The sequence below is a fragment of the Xiphophorus maculatus genome, chromosome 2 (assembly GCF_002775205.1).
Source record: "Xiphophorus maculatus strain JP 163 A chromosome 2, X_maculatus-5.0-male, whole genome shotgun sequence".
Taxonomy (NCBI): domain Eukaryota; kingdom Metazoa; phylum Chordata; class Actinopteri; order Cyprinodontiformes; family Poeciliidae; genus Xiphophorus; species Xiphophorus maculatus.
In genome coordinates this window covers 16,025,106-16,038,794 of record NC_036444.1, presented here as the reverse complement: position 1 = coordinate 16,038,794, position 13,689 = coordinate 16,025,106, and the positions used below count along the sequence as shown (strand labels likewise).

At 38.4% G+C, this 13,689-nt stretch overlaps 1 protein-coding gene across 1 annotated transcript in view; it reads left to right on the top strand.

Annotated features, from left to right (window-relative positions):
* Positions 1–13,689, top strand: part of b4galnt4 (beta-1,4-N-acetyl-galactosaminyltransferase 4) — a 138,145-nt gene that overhangs the window by 74,052 nt on the left and 50,404 nt on the right. Inside the window, exon 3 of the mRNA XM_014472442.2 lies at positions 5,669–5,767. Coding sequence (XP_014327928.1) covers positions 5,669–5,767 — 99 coding nt within the window. The remainder of the gene's footprint in view (positions 1–5,668; positions 5,768–13,689) is intronic.

Below are 13,689 nucleotides of genomic sequence, written 5' to 3'. Positions count from 1 at the left end.
CTGCTTCGCATGAAAAGTCTCCCAGGACAGCTGATTTCACCACAAAATCTTTAAGAAATCTTCGGAACTGGTGTCACGTTTTGTATGTCTGCCGTCACAAAGAAAGTCTTCATCTTGCAGGGGGAGCATGTTTGAAAAACTCCTTTGCTGTCTACATAAAACACAAGTGCAAAGTCAGACTATCCCTGCTAGCAAACAGGCAAAAGACCTGAGGCATGTTCTTATTTCCTGAGCTCATTTGTTGCACATCATTTCATTTTACGCAAGCATTTCTTTATAATTTCCAATTTTTTTGCAGTTTTTTTTATTACAACCCAACAAATAGAATTGCTTCCAGTCAAGTATACATATTTTAATCTCTTGATTTCAAACATTTTAAAAATTATACCATCATGTCGGGTGTCCTGAATAAACGTAAGACCGCTACTTTGAAATTACTTTTTCTTATTATTTTATTATTCTTTGAGGCTACAGTTTGCCTAGTGTTAATTAAAGAACATACCATTCTTCTTACAATCTCAGTCTAAAGGCATGCACATATAAAAAGAACTCTAACTTTTGATTTAAATATTTGTTTGTCCGCTGTCATTCAGATAAATGGTACATTTCTTTTTTGGTACCCCTTTTGTGGGCTCTAGTGTCCCTTATATGAAAGTAGGCTGACAGGAAAGGGGGAAGGAGAGGGAAGAAGACATGCGGCAAATATTGTCGCAATGGCCGCGTCGAGGACTCAAGGCCTCCAAACATGGGTTGCGCTATCCCCTACGCCACCACGGCACGCCCAGAAATGGTACATTTCAATGTTTAACAACATATCTTAAAAACTAGAAGTTCATCTTTGTAGGTGATTTCTCATCCCACCTGGTGGGCTGCAGGGCTGGTAACACTTCAGAAAGCTTTGTGGTCTCTGACTTGAGGCAGACTATGTTGTGTGTGACTGAGAAGTTGTAAAGAGACTGACTCTCCAGTCATTTTAGCCAGCAGAATTTCTTGCACATTTTTTGTGCTGCTATAAAATGTCACTGTCACTCTTTATGTTTTACATTACTGCACCACTGGGCATATTTCTGGTCTTTTAAATTTGTCACTGCTCATTTGTCTTGTGCTATATATCTTCTGTACTTACTTTTGTGCTCATTTTCTCCTTCACTTTCCATCTTATCTCATTATCTCACCCGTCTCCCCATGTGGCTGAGTTGCTATATAGGTAGATTGTAAATTGTTCTCTAAAACTGTATTATAGCCTGTTCTACAGTATCACATAGACTGAGGATGTTTAATGTGGTGTTAATGTACTGCTAAATTTAGTATTAAAATTGTCTGATGCAAATTATGACCTGTATGTTTAAGTGTCGCAGTGTGAACATAATACGAGGGTGTAAATGGCTTGGTAAGGATGAGATTTATTGTAAAGTACTAGGTAAAACATTTTACATTAAATGAATATTTTGGAACAAACTTCCAGAAAACTCTAAAACAGCTGAAACACTGACTTATTTTAAATCTCGACTAAAAACCCACCTGTTTAGAATTGTATTTGAAATGTAATCAATTACAAATGTATTGATGGAACTTGACTAATGCTGTGTTTTGATTGTTGATTCTATCTTGCATGTTTCTGTGTTTGTAATGATGTAAAGCACTTTGAAATGCCTTGCTGCTGAAATGTGCTATACAAATAAAATTTGATTGATTGATTGATTGAATATTATACATTTTTTGTTTTTTTTAATCTAGTATTTACTCTATATGTGGACTGCTTTTTTGCTAAAAAAAACTCAAGAGTACTGAGTGTCTTTCCTAAAGTCGACATGTCTTGACATAAGTTTAAAGAATTAAGTACAAATTCTGATAAAGTTAAGATGGCCAATATAGAGTTATTTTCTGCCTTGTAAAACAACCCAAACCTCTTTAAATAAATATTCTTTGATTTATTATTTAGTCTTTGTTGAATTTGCATCAGACTCAGAACTGTTTAAATGTTTTCCAAAATAAGTCTTTAATCACACTTCTCACTTCCAAACGAGCAAATTGCAGGTGTTGAATTCTGATGTAGAAACTGAAGTATCGGGTCAAAACATCAGCTAGTCCATTCACCTTGTGCACTGTGTAACCTACTGTTTTGGGAAAGGTTCCATTACATTTACAGCAACAAAATAAAAGTTGAGTAAGTCAGCTGAAAGGACAGCGTCTTATTCTCACCTGTCCCCTTTTGGTTGTGTTTCACACTAAGCTGAGTGAAGAAAGCGCATATTAATTAAACACTGCCTTCTTTCTTACCCTTTTTTCTCTCTCTGACACTCCCTGCTTGTAAAGTTGGCTGTGTATGCTTAATAGAACAGATTAATTAGGCTCATTGGTATTCTTAGACGCAACTTCTAGTTGTTTCTTGGGGCAAGGATCAGCAGTGTCATAAATTTGAACTGTAAACAAGAGGAGTGTGGAAAGTAACTAATGAGCAGCCAGCTCCTGCTACAGTGAGGTGTTTGGCTGCTTGGATTGATGGATTCCTGTGACACGATGTCACGTAATGGACAGAAGATCCATCGCTCGGTTCTTTACAGCTGAACAACGCTCCCTGTGAGTGCTCACATCTGAAACAGCTTATTTTAGTTAATTGTTCCAGTCCTTCACTTTTATGGCTACGATGCCCTGCTCACTTAAATAAATGTTTACTGTGCAGCAACTAATTTGTCATTCTACTTGAGCAAAAGTCAAAAAGGTAAATGGGACTGTAAACACGTGATAAATAAGCAGTCTTATCAGTATGACTGATATTCCCTCTTTGCCTCAGTGCAGGGTTCCATTTATTATTCAGTCTGACAGGCCCCAGTTAGCATCAACTTTCATTATCAGTGAAACATGATTGCAAAGTTCTAGGCCTCGTGCCAGATAAATTAAGATTTTCTTTTGAAGAAGAGGAGATTGTAACTCCAAAGTAATGACTTCTTTTAAAAAAATAAGGCCTAATCTATTTGGAGTGTGGAGTGTGCAATGTCAACATGTAGTCGAAGTTTTAAGTCAATGCACATTACACCGGAGAAAGAGATGCAGCTGATAAGGGATGAAGTGCAACCTTGGGTCAATAAGCGAACTGTACCTTTAGAATTGCATCGATAAGCAGACTGGAGTTGGATCAAGCTGAGGCAGCATTTCGAAGCTGTTGGCCCTAATAAACGAGTGGTTGTTCTCTCTGGGTAACCTATTATTTCTAAAAGATTTTCTCCCTAAGCTGAAGTCGGTTTGCATAGACTGAGAAATCTATGTGGATAATGTGTAGCCATCATTCAAACTGTCACGAACGTGTTCTGATTGTTAAAGTTGAAAACCGGGCTCTGCAACCCGAAGGTTTGCAGCTTCCAGTTTGCTCAGTGACAGAAAGCATTGCAGCACCAAAGCTTGTTAATTTTATGACAGTGAAATCCCACTTGTGTAATATTTTCCAATATACTGAGTAATGAACACAGTTTGGCTCATAATTACAACTCCTTTTAGTGAAAAAAAATATATATATACCCTGGCTTGAAATTAGAAATGCAATTTTTATTTTTTGTAAATATTATTACAGAATATAAGGTGAGATAGTTGTAGTTCCTAATGTCAGTGTCAGCATATGCAGTAATGCTGTGGCAGAGCTTGGCTACAGCAGTGGTTGCCTATTTTTGACATGTGAGCCATGGGCACCAGAGTAGATTGATCATCAGATAATTTGAAGGAGGAGTGACAATAACAAACTGAGTAAGACAAGTTTTGCACCTGCTGTACAATCTTTTCAAGCAAATAAAATAAAAAATGAAATATGGCATGACCAAGTCCTTTACTCTGGATGGAATAGGGATCATTCTGCCATGAGGCTTACATCAATACTGACGGTGTTTGTTTCCGCATAGCAAGGTTTCTCCACCACCAAAACTGGTCGTAGTTGTGCAGAAACTTTTGACATTTATTAGGGAATTTGCCAAATTGCAAAAAGAGACAACCCATTATGGTAGCATTGTGGTAGTATGATTAGGAAAGATGAAACAAAAATGTGGCAAGAGGTAAGAGTGTAGAAGCACCAGCCTTAAAACTGGAGCTAAGTTTTCCTGTTTCTCCCTCATCCAGCAACATTTTAATGGTCAAATAAAATAATATAAATAATGGAAACCATGAAGCAACCTAAAAAGAAATTATATTTAAAGTTGGGAATTAAATCTCCTATTTTACTCAAAAAGATAGACTAGAGCTTAGACTTTTTGTAGGTGACTGGCCAATTTGTTCAAGATGATGCAGACAGAACTGATATATAAGGATGTGAAAATGCAAAAATATTTAATGCAACATCATGTCAGTTTTTCTGCAAATGTGTCAAAAAATAGAATTTTGCTGCAGGCATCGAGAGGCAGTCTCCCGCTGTTCAAACGCCTTGTGATTCATCTCATCTTTGTTTTTTTACTGACCACTAAGTCCTGTTTTCTTCCGTCTTTATTCTTTGCCTCTCTTGATGTCATACGAAACACCCACTGATGCAATATAAAGTTTTAGCCTTTATTGAGTGGGTGTGTGTGCGGGTGTGTGTGTGTGTGTGTGTGTTTGTGGTGAAGCTAGACTGTTTGTGTGCCTTTTGGTGCTCACAAACATCAGGTGCTTTGCGCTCCTCTGGTGGCAGACAGGAAGGGAGCCTCTTGTCACATTTTTTCATCATTACCTCCGTTGCCCTCCTTCATCTTTCTCCCTTGGAAGTTAAAAAAGTAATCAAAGGCTCGGAATCCGACAGCTCCTTTGCTTCCTCTCTGTCAAAATTTTCTTTTCCTCTCCTGAATTTATTGCAAACACTGGCACCTTCTGTACAAAAGCCCCTGTTTTTCAGGGGTGCTAAAAAGCTCAGTTGCTGGTCTCGGTGGAGGTGTTCTCTTGCTTCTGTTGACGTCTCTGCTAAATGGAGGATGCTCTGCCACTCACTTAACAGCTCTGTGACTTTGTTCCTTCCTCTGCGAGCCAGGCAGGCTTTTATCTTCTTGCAGCTGCCTAAGAACTTGCCCTCCTCCACACTTCGACTCGCCTGTCGCATCAACCCGGCATTAACACGGACACGCTGCTTACCAGACCACAGAGAAGGGAGCCCAGCAGCTCCCTGGCTGGAGAGTCGGACCAAATCCCGGATCAGGAGGAGAGTGCAGGCTTCTTGGAGAGCGGGTCTTGGCTGGATGGGTGAAGAATGTTGGACATTAGAGCTCTGGCAAATCAAGTGCCGGATTATGAGTAAATGATGAAAAGGGAAAAAACTGCAGGGTGTTAATGGTTGCCTTCTGGGGATATAATCCCATGTTTTTTTTTTGGCTTGCTTTTTTGCTGCGTGTCTGTTTATGTATGAGCGTGTGCGTGTTCACATGCTTCCATCATCTTCATCACTTTACGTTGCTTGAATTGACTTAGAAAATGCTTTGGCTTTACTTAATGATGTTATTATCTTTCATGTATGAGTTAGGTAGCATATGTTGAGGTCATGGTGGCGGTCGGATAGATTCATGCCTGCTTGCGTGAATCTGTGTGATTTATGCAAGCAGGCATGGACTTGAACTGCCCTGAGTTTAGACCACTCAGAATGATTCAGTTTGTCCTTAGTCTTTGCATAATGTTTTAACACAAAGAATAATGTGTTGTTGTTTCTCTCCTTGTTTCTATAAAGGACGATGAGCCAATCATTGGAGGGGCTGACAGCAGAGATCAAACCCACATCCGAAAGTTTCTCAGTCAGAAGCAAAAGAAGTTACTATGGAAACCAGAGGTAACACCAGACTTAGCTTCTTATTTAGCTTTTGGTATTTTTTGTAATATTTATGGTTAAAAAATTAATATTACTTTTAATGCAAAGTTATATTAAAACTTACAATAAAGGTTTATTAAAATTCTCAACTTTGCATTAAAAGTGTCATTATTTACCAAATGATACTTCATGACAACAGTCATAAACATTCATGAAGTCTCTTTCGCCTTCATGACAAACGTGTTAAATCATGACACGTTTGTCATGTCTAAGTCACACATGTTTGTCGTAACATGTTTGTCAGTCTTATGCACACACCATCAAATAAAGTGTTACAGATTGATCTAATGTAGTACTTGGAATACTAAAATGTATCTTAACTAAATGTAGGAAAGTTCACAGAGTGAAAGCAATTTTTTAAGCAACACCTCATGATACATCAGTCGCATAGATAATAAGCCATTTATAACTACAAACACAGGGACAGCAATCTTTTCTCAATTATTAATAATCACCAGGCAAGTTCTGGTATTGTTTCAAATTATTATCACTACAATAATTTTGCAGCTTTTTTCTCCTTATGAATCAGTTGATGTATGAGTAGAGACCGCAATCTAAATTGAAGATATATTTGTTGTGTTTTAATTGATAAATGATTGCATGATAATGATAATATTTAATCTAAGCCGTAGACAGGCTATTTTTAAAAGCAGTAACTAAATTTCAAGTCTGATGGGATTGGTGCATATTTTTTTCAGCTCACTTGCTAATGTAGTCTGCACACCTGCTGCAACAAAGGGAACAGGAGACAGGCCAATTAAGCAGCAGATTAGTAAGAAGAGAACCAGATCTTGATTTGTCACATGCTCAGCCAAGGTTATTTGAAGGCGTGAGGCACGTGCTCTGTGTGTCTCAAAACCAGATCTGTAAAATCTGATTTATGAATCTCTTTGTACGTAATGTGAAGCTCAACAATCTGTGCAAAACACTTCTGTGTGTGGTTCTGGGAAAGCAGCAGTCACACTTCATATAATAATGCTTAACAAATGATTTTCTGTTGCCTGTTCTCTTCTCAGTGTAGCATTATCTCCTAAGACATTGTATTTTTTTTCTGAACCCCACCCACAGCCACCTTTTCTTTTTTCCCCCCTTTTTTATTTTATGAAACTTGTATTACAAGGATAGGCAGAAACAGCATGAACTCAATAACTTAACAGTAACTCATTCTCTCTGATGAACTTCTCACTGTTTTCTGAGATTAACCATTATGTTGCTTACATTTCATGCAACACGCCGGACACAAAATTACTGTTCTGCTTCACAACACTGAAGTACATTCAAAAGCCTTGTTCATATTGCTTAGATTGCTCCACATTGTTTTATTTCCTGTCTTTATTTCCATCCTACTTACAAAAAGCGAATTCACTTTGAAATACAACAGCCAGAGAAGGATGAAAGTCAAACATCTCTCTAAAGCGTTGAGCATATTGAGTATAAATACAGAGCAAATTAAACTCGATTTTAACGCTGAATCACAGCTTGCCTCTCTTATTTCCCTTCTCCTTTTTTGTTCTTCCATTTAGTTTGTGAAAACCACAGGAGATTCTTATAGACAAAGAGTAGCATACGCTTTCGCTGACCAACAATATTGTCTTATTTATCGTGTGCATTGTAAAAGCAAGGTAGTCTTCTAAGGGGAATAAATGCTGCAGCATATAAACTATCACATTTTATATAATGCAGCTTTCTTTGTTGGAGTCAGCAGCAGTGCAGTTTTCTGTATGGTTCCAAGTCTAAAGTCATGAAAAAAGTATAATTGCCAGTATATAGTTTTATGTATCAGGAACTCAAATGAACAATTAAACATATACTGTACAAAGGTAAAGCACCTCTAAGGTCTATGAACTATATATGCAATGAGCCACACTTTCTATTAAGCTTTAAAAGAAAAGTTGATTACCAGTTTTTTAGGCTTTTTTTTTAACTTGGCTGCATTACTTTTGTGAAAGTTAAAGTTTAATTATTTTCAGGTTTGAAGTATTCTATTGTGTGTTAACACAGTCACAAGGATGAACTAAGCTGTTAGTATCAGGATGCAGTCGTTGCTGCCATTCAATCTGTGATGTATATTTACCTTTTGACTGCGGATTAAGACATGTTTACCCTTCTATTCCTCCTGCCAGCATGAATGTGATATTAGATTTGACAACTAGAGGTTACTTCTCATCTATTGATCTGTTACCTTTCAATTGCACATTGGCAGGATGTGTAATATTTAGGAAAAATCACATTTAAAAGTGGGTCCTGCAGCTTCAGTCGGGTAAGAGGAATATGCACTGAGAGAGGCAAAAAAAATCAAACGAATAAACAACGAATCAAGCTCTATTCTTAGTGGTAACAATTTATTTTAACAAACTGCCCTTTGAGCATCAAAACCATTACCATAATTACCTTCCCTCTAGTATTTTTATTTCCAATATTTTTTTATAGTTGTAAATTCACATCTCTCTTGTTGTGACAAAGGAACAGACATCCTTTGGCATCCCAATGTTCCTCAGCCGCAAACAATAACTTTTAACTTTTCTCACAATATCTGCATTCTGAAGCGGTTTCAAAATGTTTCCAAATTCAAAGAAAATGTGTAAAATTAACAAATGTTTAATCAGTTAGGTTGCACCGAGTGCCTCCTTTCTTTGACAAATTTTCTTTCTTTGATTTTACAAGTAACTAAGGGCAGAAATCTATGAATTAAAATTTTTCACATATTTAACAGGAACACAAAATATTAAATATAGCAGAGATTAAATTGAGATGGGTAAAAAATAATCCTAAGAAATGTTCTCCAATCGGAAGAGTATATCACTTTTCCCCTTCAAAGCTTCACCCCAATTGTTTTGGCTTGATTGAAAACTCCCAAACAGAGCTGTTTTCTGGGATAAAATTATTTTTACTATTGCATATTGTGGAAACAGATGGGGTAGCTAAGAATAACACGAGAAAACAATCATGGTACCCTGCATATTTAGACCATTGGGTCTATATCTGCCTTTTTTTTTTAATTGAGAAAAATATAGCAGAGTGTAGTTTTCTTTTGTTCCATCTAAACCAACCACAAGACTTCTAGCAAAGTCCACTGGCCAAAATTTTCAACCATAAGGATGAGGCTTTAGTGTTTATGGAAAATGAAGTTCAGTATTTCAGCTTGCCTCAAACGGGCAGGTGTAGAGGAATGATGATCTCAAACTTTCTTCTAGTTCACACTGATACAGTGGTAAACCAAGGCCAAGTTAGGGGAAAAAATACTTTGGGACTTCTTCTGCTTTAACGACCTATCTGTCCTGCTTACCCGTAATCCACATGCTTTGGTGCACAGTTAGGATGGTGGAGGGCTGATGGATCACTAAGCTGGCACTGTCAAAGACAAACACTCTGCCTGGCTGCAGTAGAACAGAGCTGTATGCCAGCTGTCAACGTCTAGGAGAGGTTACACTGACATCCGACATTCTCGGTGAAACTCTGTTATTGCAAAAGGAAAATAAAAGTCAAAATGCTATATATTTTTAGTTTACTTGAAGTCAGAATGAAATGTTTTCTTTTCTTTGTTTGATGACTTCATTAGAATGCTCCACCACAACCAGTCAGACTCGCTCAGAGAGGATAAAGGATTAGTGCTGATACTCTGCTTTGTGTCGTCGATCAAGGACACCAACATATCATGAGCACTGAGATAGAATAGAATAGAATAGAATAGAAGTACTTTATTCATCCCAGCAGGGAAATTACTTCGCAGTTGCAGCATAGAGACAAAACAAGACAAGAGACAAGACACAATAACAACGTCCGGGTGTTGAGTCTGGAGTTTGGCTGTGGCAGAGCTGATGACGTCACAGGCCACCGCTGCATCAGCTGATGGGGGAATGTTAACAGCGATCAAAATGGCGGACGTAAACTCCCTCAGTAAACAACACGGCCGCATTCCCACAGCCAGAACTTCAATGTCCGGGCTACAAATCTGTTCCTTCACGTTAACATGACCGGGATTACACCACCTCTCACTCTCATAAAGTGCAATCCCGCTGCCCCTCTTTTTCCGACTCTTGGAAAAGTCCCTGTCCCCCGCACCAAGGAAAATCCAAGAACCTCCACGCTGTATTCCGGAATAAGCGAGTGCAGCCAGGTTTCCGTGAAGCAGAAGATACTGCACTCCCAGTACTCCTTCTGGGTCCTAACCAGCGCCGTGAGTTCGTCTGTCCTATTTCCCAAAGATCCCCACAATAATCGCCGGTACCACTGGCCTGCGCCGTCTCCTCTTCTACCTCCGTTTAACTCCAGACCCGCAGCCCCGTCGTCTCCTCCGTAACTCCTCCGGGACCACAGGCCCGTCTCCGGGCAGCAGCAGAGACCCACACAGCGCAATCAGCCGTTCACGCGAGCAAACAATGCCGCTACTCCGCTCGGCGAGGTTCTCCGCAACCAAGAGTATAAAAGTAGCAGAGAACGCGGAGAACATCGACAGAACCACATCCAGCCGTTGTGGAAAGCCCAACTGATGATCCATGGGTTCTTCAAGCATGGATCCTTAATCGGTTACAGCAAATATACACAGACAAACACACACGACGGGAGCTGCGTCTGCAGGCAGCCAGCTGCGCCGGCGCCATCTTGATCCTTGATCTTGATGAGATGAAGACTAGAGTGGAAGCTGCTGGCTGGCTTTTTAAATGGTCAAACAGTTTGGCAACATGATCAATTCAACCAATTCATTTAGCAAGAAGCAGAGAAAAAGTGATATTAAAAGAAAGAATAAATAGATTTCATTATAAGAGTAACGCAAGTATGGAGTACATATTGAATAAAACTGAAGGGAGCACAAGGAGAGATCAATAAATACGTTGACAGACATACCAGGGCAAACATTTCTGTCCCATAAGACCCACTGAAAGAGAAATAACTTTATTTAATCATTTTTCCTGGTGATGATTTGAACAACCAGTTTTTTCCCATTAGGAGGGAAGGGAGGAGGATTTTGAAGCTCAACACAGACACATGACTCATATGGAAGCAACAGTCACTTTTGTCTCCTCAATAATGCAACTTGTGACAAGACTGGAGGTGGAATCTGATGTTTTTGTCTCTGATTCTCTTCTCATGCTAACTTAATGCAAGGTGTGAGGAGGTCTGATATTTTTATATCTCAACTGTTCTGCCTGTCCAACCAAAAGACTACACGTCCAAGAAATGTAATGATTCATTTCCCTTTTCTTCTCCAGAAAATACAAGAATGTGCCTCATGTTTCCCAGTGAGAGGAATCTAGTGCAACCATCATCGCTTCCTTTATCCTACATCCTTGACAATACAGAATCAAAGTGGTCATGAGACAAATTGATAACGGTGGAATTTGTTTTCCTGTTCCTGTAAGAGTGTGAATAATCAGTCTATTTTATTCCAGAAAACATCTTAAACTTGTTTAAAAAAGGTTTCCTCTTGTCCGTGAACTTTTCATTTTATGTTCTTACAGAGTGTGAATGCTCTCTATTCAAATGCACAGTTTGGTGCAACCATTTTTATCAAGCCTAAATATTTGCTTTTTTTTTTTTTTCAAAGAAGCCTGGCTCTGTTAGAACATTTTGGTATTGTATAGCCTTGATTTTTTCCCTTGAATTTTGGATGCTTTCCTGCTCATTCTCAGTGTGATGCAGCCCTCTCTACCATGACAGCAAATGTGCAAAGCGGTAGAAAGCAGACAAGCTGATGGATTCAGCTTGTCTGCACATAGAAAGTCTTCTTTTTTGGAAAATAATAATTTTTCAGATGATTGCTAATTGTATCCCAATTACATCAGAAACATTTTATCTGCTGTTTGCAGGGAACATTAGTTTCTTTAGCTTCATTGCGTGGCATAATCTGGTTGACATTTGCATCTTTAACCCTCTATGGCATGACTTTTTATTTTTGTGGGGAAGAAATATTTTCCTGCATTCTTTGGGAGCTTGGTGGTCCCTAATTACATGTCAATCATAAAATCGGACTCTGACACCTCCTGGAACCAGATTTGGGTTTGTTGCCTCAGGGTAACATTGGTCTAGAACACCAAGATTGTCTACACTGATTATGAGAAATGAAATACAAATCAAACAAAAACTATATTCATAAAAGAACTATTTTTTGGACAAAAATATGTCAAAAATCATGCCCCCCAAAAAATAAAATAAAGGAGCAATGTGAGGTACAGCTATGTGGTTTGTTGCCTGAGGGCAACGCCATGCCATAGAGGGTTAACAGCTGGCAAGTTTTGATTCAGGAGTGATTTGCATGGTTTCAGTTAACTCAACATAAAATCAATAAGTAAACAAAAATTGCTCAATTGATGAACTGCAAATAAGTGAAAATTCAACCTTAACAGAACTTTGTGAAAACATTGTTCTCACCTCATTTACAAGATTACATGACATTTTGGTGAAGTATTTTGTCCTTTCAAGATTTTACACATTCCTTCATTTAAGAAATTAGATTTAGTTCATTTTTAATAATGAAAAGTTTACAAAAATGTAAACATTTTGAGTCAGCTGTACAAATTTTCTTTCTTTAAACAACTAAAGATGTGTCATACTCTGGTAGCTATTGCCTGGAATGTCATCTTTTATGTTTCCTTTCCTACTGGGAATAACAGTGTCAGCTCGTGTGATAGCTCATCTGTGGATGCACCGTGCCGCCATTTGTCTGTACCTCGGAGCCAGCAGGAGTGTAGCAGGCTGTGCCAGATTTTGAGAAAGAAAGACAGGCTCCTGGAGGAAAGAGAAGGAGAAAATAAGAAAAATAAATGTTCTGTTTGTGTGCTGGTTAACGGTGAGACCAGATGGAGAGAGAGAGAGCAGATACTGGAGAGCTGTGGAGACGATGTGCTGAGATGAGCTCACACAAATTTGGAAGTGAGAAGGAAGATCATAGACCCAAACAGTTTGTGAGGCTGACACACAAACTTTCCTTTTTTTTTAAACCCTGGGGTTTCTTTTGTCTCCTACTTGTCCAATATATTGATTTTTGTAATACTGTGTAGAGGTCACAAGACAAGAGATACAATTATTTCAGAAAGACAGTTTAGAAGTAGATTTCAAAAATCTACTTTGTGTCTTCCATATAGATTGGTCCCCTAACACTTTACCCACATTTTCAAATTCGTCAGACAAGCTGAAAGCTCAAGAGAATATAAACCAGAGCAACCTTGTTGTTCGTCACTTAAGTGGTCTGGTGAAAGTCTCGCTCTCTCTTACTCTCTCACAGCCTGACAGGAGCATGAATGAATCTGGACATTTTGCAGAAAATACATCTGTCTTTTTTATAGCTCCTTACATCTCCAGTCTTTCTCAGACTACAATTCTGCTTTTGGCTCTTCTTCTCTTGGTGATAGTATCCACAGGTCAGAGTGTTGGCAGCAGGGTGTTCTGGTAGTTTTATGGTATGTTCACTGATCAGAGTAAAGAATGTTGCATTGCTAACTGATCATGTAAAAATCTACCTACTGAGATCACCATAAAATTTCTTAATGAATGTCTCACTCTTAAAAGCTACTCAAAAAATTCAATCAAATGTAGACTCACTATTTGTTGCAAGAATATGCTTATGCCCCTGTCCAATAAAAGGAATTGGGAGAAGGACTTTATAAAAGCAGATGTGGAATACTGACAGCTGAGCAGAGGAAGACTTGAGACAGAAAAAACTGATTTTTTGCAAATTTGTAAGCATTTGGCAGCTTACAAATGGAAGGGATTAAAACAGAAAAATAGAAGCCAGGGGAAATACAAGACGGTACAAGACAAGACTGGGGATAGTGGGACTAAAGGCCTTAAGAGATACAACACAAAAACAATGACAGAAAAAAATATCAAATATTATTCTTATGGTGAAGCAAAGACAATTAAACAGTCAAAAAAGATTGTTAAGT